This window comes from Eumetopias jubatus, unplaced genomic scaffold (genome assembly GCF_037043125.1).
Source record: "Eumetopias jubatus isolate StellerSeaLion01/CBP00866 unplaced genomic scaffold, mEumJub1_p1.0 scaffold_9, whole genome shotgun sequence".
NCBI lineage: Eukaryota > Metazoa > Chordata > Mammalia > Carnivora > Otariidae > Eumetopias > Eumetopias jubatus.
The window spans coordinates 88,556,415-88,562,837 of record NW_028274815.1 but is presented as its reverse complement, the minus strand read 5'-3'; the positions used below and the strand labels follow the sequence as shown (position 1 = coordinate 88,562,837).

Genomic DNA, 6,423 nt, shown 5'->3' with positions numbered 1-6,423 from the left:
TAAAAACAGAGCTCAGGAATTTGAGCCTCTCATCGAGAAATGGCTGAGTGTGGCTGTGATTCACCGGAGTGGGAAGCCGGCAGCCCAGAGTTAAGGATTGCAGTGACATGCCATGCTAATGAGGCATTGCTGTGGCCCTCAGTGACTAATCAACTCGGCCCTTCCCCGGCCTGAGTTTACCAGCCTTTAGAAAAGGGATCCTGTAAAACATGCTTACTCTTCAGAGCCATTGTGAGGAAAGATTAAATATTAAAAGAGATTCGGGCTTTGAAAAAAAAATCATATAATTCCGAAGTATTCCTGTGAATCCCCCACTATGATTAATGCACGCTTTCAGAACAAAGTAGAAGACCCAAGAAAGAGAAAATCCCCAGCCCTTTCTGAGCAGGAAGTTCTGTGGGTTCTTTTCTAATCTAGTACTGTTAGAAAACATGAGTGGCCTGTAGTAACCTTTTGTAAAAGGCCTGTCCAAGCCTCTAGATTACAACCAATTTCCTCACATGATTTCTAGAGTCAAATACCTACTTAATTAAAACCTGCAGAAGATCCTGGAGGGGTTCTCTTTACCACAACGTCCAGTGAGATGGAGAAACATCTGCTTTATTTTCTTAGCATAAATTCGGCCTAATGCTTAAATCCATCACCACTATTCCTCAATTCAGAAAGAAGAGAATAAAAGCACTTGAAAAAAATCTCAGTGAACCTCTGCAAATGAGGTGCTGCAGATCAAACTACTTTAACATGTGAAAGGTCTGACAACTAAAACCATTCTAAGCGTTAGGCAAACTAGCTCCTTCTTTCCAAGATTATTGGCTAGAAAAGCGAGGTGACACCTCTTTTAAATTGCTCCCATGTTTGATGTAAAAAAAAAAAAAAAGGGATTTCACCAGTAGCAACATCTGCTGGGTCCAGGCTCTGTTTTGGAGCATGGCCAGAACGTTACTGTAGGTAGAAAAAAGTCTCCAACCTCTATTTCAAGAAACTTCATCTCGGGGTGTTGGCAGAAGAACCAGGGAGTTTTAAAAGAGCATCATCTCAACAATGCAATTTCCTAGGCATTTGAAACTGCTTTTTAGCAGTTTTAGTGGTTTTTAATGATTTTTTAACAGTTTAGTGGTTATTTTGGAGAGCCAGTCCTAGTACCTGAGATCAGGCTCTCATGAATGAGCCATTAAAAGAAACTAAAAGACAACAATATTGTATTATAATCATTAATCTTGCTAAGAGACTAGATCTTAATGATTCCAACCACTAAAAAGAGAGGATAATTAGGTAATGTGATAGAGGTGCTAATTATTGCTACAATGGCAATCATATTACAATATATAAATGTATCAAATTATCATGTTGTACACCTTAAATTTATACAATGTATTTATCAAATATATTTCAATTAAAAATAAAAATTATTTTAAAAGAATTTTTTAAAGAATTGAATAATGGGAGCCCTGTTGCTGAGGTTCCATTTAAAAAATGTTTTTTATTACTGTGCAAACCTACTCTTTGTATTACTGTGTATTACTATATTAGATGGGGAATCAGAAATTGATTTTCTTAACATATGTGTGAAAGCTAAATCGAACTGGATTGATTTTTAAGCTGGTCAATGGAAAGAGGTCACACAGAAGACCAGCAACTAGATCACCATTATCTTTTTGTAGATGGCTCAGTCCCACTCTTCAAAGTCATTTTGAAAACCAGGTTCAAGACAAATAAGAACAACACACACCAGTCCAAACATGTAACAAATTCCCCCACCTGGTGGGGAATTTGGAACTTGGGTTTGCTTTTATGGAACATAAAAATGAAAGTTTCAGAAAAAAAGTTAAATCTGATATGGAAACTACTTTCAGAGAGCAAACCTGTTGTTTACCCCATCTTTAAATGAACTTAATTTGGTTCCAGTGATTGCTACATCTTACCTCTTAACTCTTACACGATAGTCATGTTCTTTTAGCTAATCTTTAATGTAAGTTGCATTAAGACCACAAAGAATTCCCATGTCTCTTGTCCTGATTCCTCAAATGTTAACATTTGCCGCATTTGCTTTAACTTTCTCTCTGTCTCTCGTTATTTTTTTTTTCTTGAACCATTTGAGAGTAAGTTGCAGACACAATGCTCCTTAGCCCAGATACTTATGTATTTCCTGGGAGGAAAGAGATTCTTTCACACAACCACAATGATAAAATCAGAAAATTAGCATCAAAACAATGCCATTATAATCTACAGACCTTATTCAGATTTTGCCAATTATCTTAATAATGTCCTTTATAGCAAAAGAAAGTTTGGATCGTGTGTTGCATGTGGTTGTCATATGTCTCTAGTCTGTTTTAGTCTGGAACAGTTCCTCTGACTCTTCTTGTCTTTTATGATATTGATGTTTTTGAAGACCACATGTCAATATATTATAGAAAGTCCCTCCATTTGGGTTTGTCAGATGTTTCCTAATTATTCCATTCAGGTTATACACTTTTGGTAGAGATTTCAGAGAAGTAATGTATTCTTTTCAGTGCCTCACATCAGGAGGCATATTATGGTGGTGCATAATAACTTCTCATAGAAAAACTATATCTTGGTATGCTCTTCTCAGTGGGAAACACATGAGAATTGTAACCTATCAACAGATTCTTAATAACCTAGTACAATTCTGTATTTATTTATCACTTTCCAAGGGTAAGAAAGGTATAGAGCATGTCTTATTCCCATTTACAATTTAGCACCCAGGAAAGTGCATGACATCTAATTGCACTCAATAATACCTACTGAGTGAATTATTTTTCAAGAGGAGAACACTCACTTCATCTTCACAAACCATGTTTACTTTTGGTTTCCACTCTGGATCTCCTCAATCTTGGCTTCTTTCTCAACGTACACAGGGTCACACAGTAGTCCAGTTTGGACACAGCCCCCTCTTAGGACATGACATGTGGCTCCCCTCTGAAGCTCAGAGTGGTAAAATGCCACTCACTTCAGTGCTCAAGAATGTTGGATCACTAAATAAATACATGTTTAGAATATAATATGACAAGTAATTCTCTCACTTCTGCTAAACACTGGAGTTTCATAAAGTGGATTGAAGAACTAACTCATTAACCTTCAAAAACTTTTTGTGATTTATAGAAAATATTAGGATCATCAATTTCAGTTTTCCCTATAAATTGGTGTTAACACTCAGGACATAAGTTCTTGTCATAGTCTACGTGTTAGGGGTTGCTGACAGATGACAAAATAAATAAACATGTCAGCAATGGAATATTTAATTAGAAAAAGATGATCATAATTGTTTACCAGGTTTTAATTTCTTCATAGATACTCAATTGTGGTTTGATTTTATATTATATGCAAATTAGTATTATAATGAACATTGATCTTTTTTGTATGCAGATCTAAACTCTTTCCTATGTTAGTTCTCTCTTAATTTTTAACATTACAAGTGAGTGTTATTATTGTATTATGCAGTCAATAGTCTTTTTTTGATTTGCCCACATAGGCACATTAATGTACACATAACCACATATGTCTCAGAACTTCCATCTGGGATTACTTTGGCTTTTTCTCAATATAGTTCTTTAATGAACAACAAAATTAGCAGCAAATTCTTTCGATTTTTACTTATCTGAAAACACCTTTATTGTGCCCTCAGTCTTGAAAGACCCCTTAGCTTCATCTTCAGTTACAGCTGAATTATTTTTGTCAGTGCATTGAAGCTGTCATCCCTTTGGCTTTGTGGCTCTTATTGCTCTTATTGCTACTAAGAGATTAGCTCTCAGCCTAGCTGTCCATTTTGGGGAGATAATGTGCCTTTCTCTCTGGCTTATTTTAGTGTTTTCTTTGTACTCGGTGTTCTCCGGTCTAAGTATAATATATCCAGGTGTCAGTTACTACTCATTTATTCTGCTTGTGATTTGTTGGACTTCCTGATCAATGATTGGTATTTTTCCCCATCAGTTGGGGAAAATTCCATCATTGTTTCTTTATCTCCTACGGGAATCCTAAAACCTTTTTTTTTTTTGTAATGCAAAACCAAATTTATTTCCATGCATAACAGTGAAGATTGGGATACTAGATTAAAAGGAAAGAAGTCTTCTGTCAAACAGAGATCAAGATTCTTAAGTAGCTGCCTTTGGGAACTACAACAATGGAGGACTTGCTGTCTTGCGTTCAGATGTTAAGCCTCTGCCTGATGCTTCTGCAGGCTCTTCAGATGTGCCTTCCTCCGCAGTCAGCCTTTCTAATTCCTTCTGATAGCTATGCTGGTATTCCAAATACTTTATGTTCCTCTTCTGTTTAACCAAGAACTTTTTCAGGAATTCTAAGAGATCAGTTTCGCTATTCTTAGAAGCCAAGCTCTTCAGCTCTTGCAGGTGCTTGTGTAACTCTTTCTCCATCTCCAGAGCAATCACTATAGCTTGCAGGTCAGTTCCCCAGTACTCTATGTCAGGCCTCTTAGTCACTGGAAGGCAGATTTTACTCTGACGCTCTTTTAGGTATTTTATGAACTGCTTTGCATGTGCTCTCTTCACTTCTGCTTGGTCTTGGAAAAAGGGGACATAAACAGGTGCATCAGACTCTTCATCATAGTAACAGGTCATCGTAAAATAAACATCATTGATGTTCAGCTCATAAGATGCTACATAATTAACAGCAACCCTACACGCTTCGCAGAGAGGTTTCTGAGCCTGGGATGCCATCTCAGCTTTAGATGTATGTTAGGTCTCATCCTATCCTTTATTTGTCTTACCTTCTTTTTTACATTAAAAAAAAAACTCTCTCTGAGCTGTATCTAGATAATTTCTTCAAATGTATCTTCCAGTTGATTTTTTTTTTAATTTTTTTTTCCTTTTTCTGAAATGTCTGATCTGGTATAAGGCAGGCTGTCCATTAAGTTTGTTCATTTTCAATTTCAATTACTATATATTTTATTTATGAAAGTTTTGTTTACGGGCACCTGGGTGGCTCAGTTGGTTAACTGCCTTTGGCTCAGGTCATGATCCCAGGGTCCTGGGATGGAGCCCTGCATTGGACTCCCTGCTCAGCGGGGAGACTGCTTCTCCCTCTCCCTCTGTCTGCTGCTCCCCTGCTTGTACTCTCTCTCTCTGTCAAATGGAGAGATAAAAGCTTTTATTTTTTTAAGATTTTATTTATTTGACACAGAGAGAGAGAGAGAGCACAAGTGGGGGAGTGACAGGCAGAGGGAGAGGGAAAAGCAGGCTCCCCTACAGAGCATGGAGCCTGATGTGGGGTTTGATCCCAGGACCCCTGGATCATGACCTGAGCCAAAGGCAGTCACTTAACCAACTGAACCACCCAGCTGCCCTGGATAAATAAAATAGTTTTTAAAAAAGTTTTGTTTAATTCCTTTTCAAATAAGCTTATTCAACTTGGAGTCTCTCATTTAGTTGCTCACATTTTTGTGCTGAGTGTTCAGAAAAGAATATGAAAAAATCTATGCCCAGATCAAGCTCACCATGTAGTATGGAAAATAGGTAGAAAAACTAAATGAAACATCATAGGGTAACATCTCAGGCTTGAAGGTGGAAACAGCTTCCCTGGGTGCCTCAGCCTTCCCTGCTGGTTTCTTAATCCTATCTATTCTTTTTAAAATTGTTCTGAGAACAAGACACCCCAATAATTAGATAGCAACATTTAACAGACAAGATGAGTCCCTTCATGTCAAGGGGAAAAAAAAAACAAAAATTATAATCAGGCTGAATAACCATGAGGAACAAAACCACTCAGCACCAAGAGCTTGTACAAAATTCATCAAACTTTGCAGAAAGATCCCTGCAACATATCTTATCATGCTCTTCAGCGGCTGCTGCCACATCCTGAAACTGCTACCAGAAATGGTGACCTGTATCCTGCCGGTCACTCTGCTCCTGAAGTTTGCAGTTTGGCACCTGAGTCTGATCAATTTCAGAGCGTATTTTTGGTTTACAGCAGAGGCTATGTCTCCCCAGTTTGTAAATTGCATGGTGATAAACTTTTCCTTCCCTCTGACCAAATCATTGCATTCTGAGAACTTTTGTTGAGAGTTCCTTCATTCAAAAGTCTTTTTAAAAATTCCAGCTGAACATGCCTTCTATTTCTCATCAGGACCCTACTTAATACAATTCCCCAAAATCCTTTTCCATAGAGCATGAGCACAATAAAGAGGGAGTAAAAACATTTATGATAACGTAGCAGATTTTAGAGCCCTTTCCCACAAAGGGAAAGAAATCTAACATGATAATTGTGTTTTTCATCTTGGACATCAAGTATTGAATAGATAAATGATACTGTTTCCACCAAAACTGGTCTGACACCAATTGGGTACACTGTAATTCAATTCCAACACTGGCCAACTGAAGTTAGGTACAGTTCCCACAGGTTGAGGCAGAGTCCTGCCCTCACTTTAGACAGTAACCACAAGTCTCAGAGGGT

At 37.6% G+C, this 6,423-nt stretch overlaps 1 protein-coding gene across 1 annotated transcript; it reads right to left on the bottom strand.

The window, feature by feature from the left end:
• Nucleotides 1-4,130: 4,130 nt before the first annotated feature.
• Nucleotides 4,131-4,691, bottom strand: LOC114202529 (ferritin heavy chain A-like). Its single transcript, XM_028095786.1, has one exon. The coding sequence runs from the start codon at nt 4,689-4,691 to the stop codon at nt 4,131-4,133; it is 561 nt and encodes a 186-aa protein (XP_027951587.1).
• Nucleotides 4,692-6,423: the final 1,732 nt, after the last annotated feature.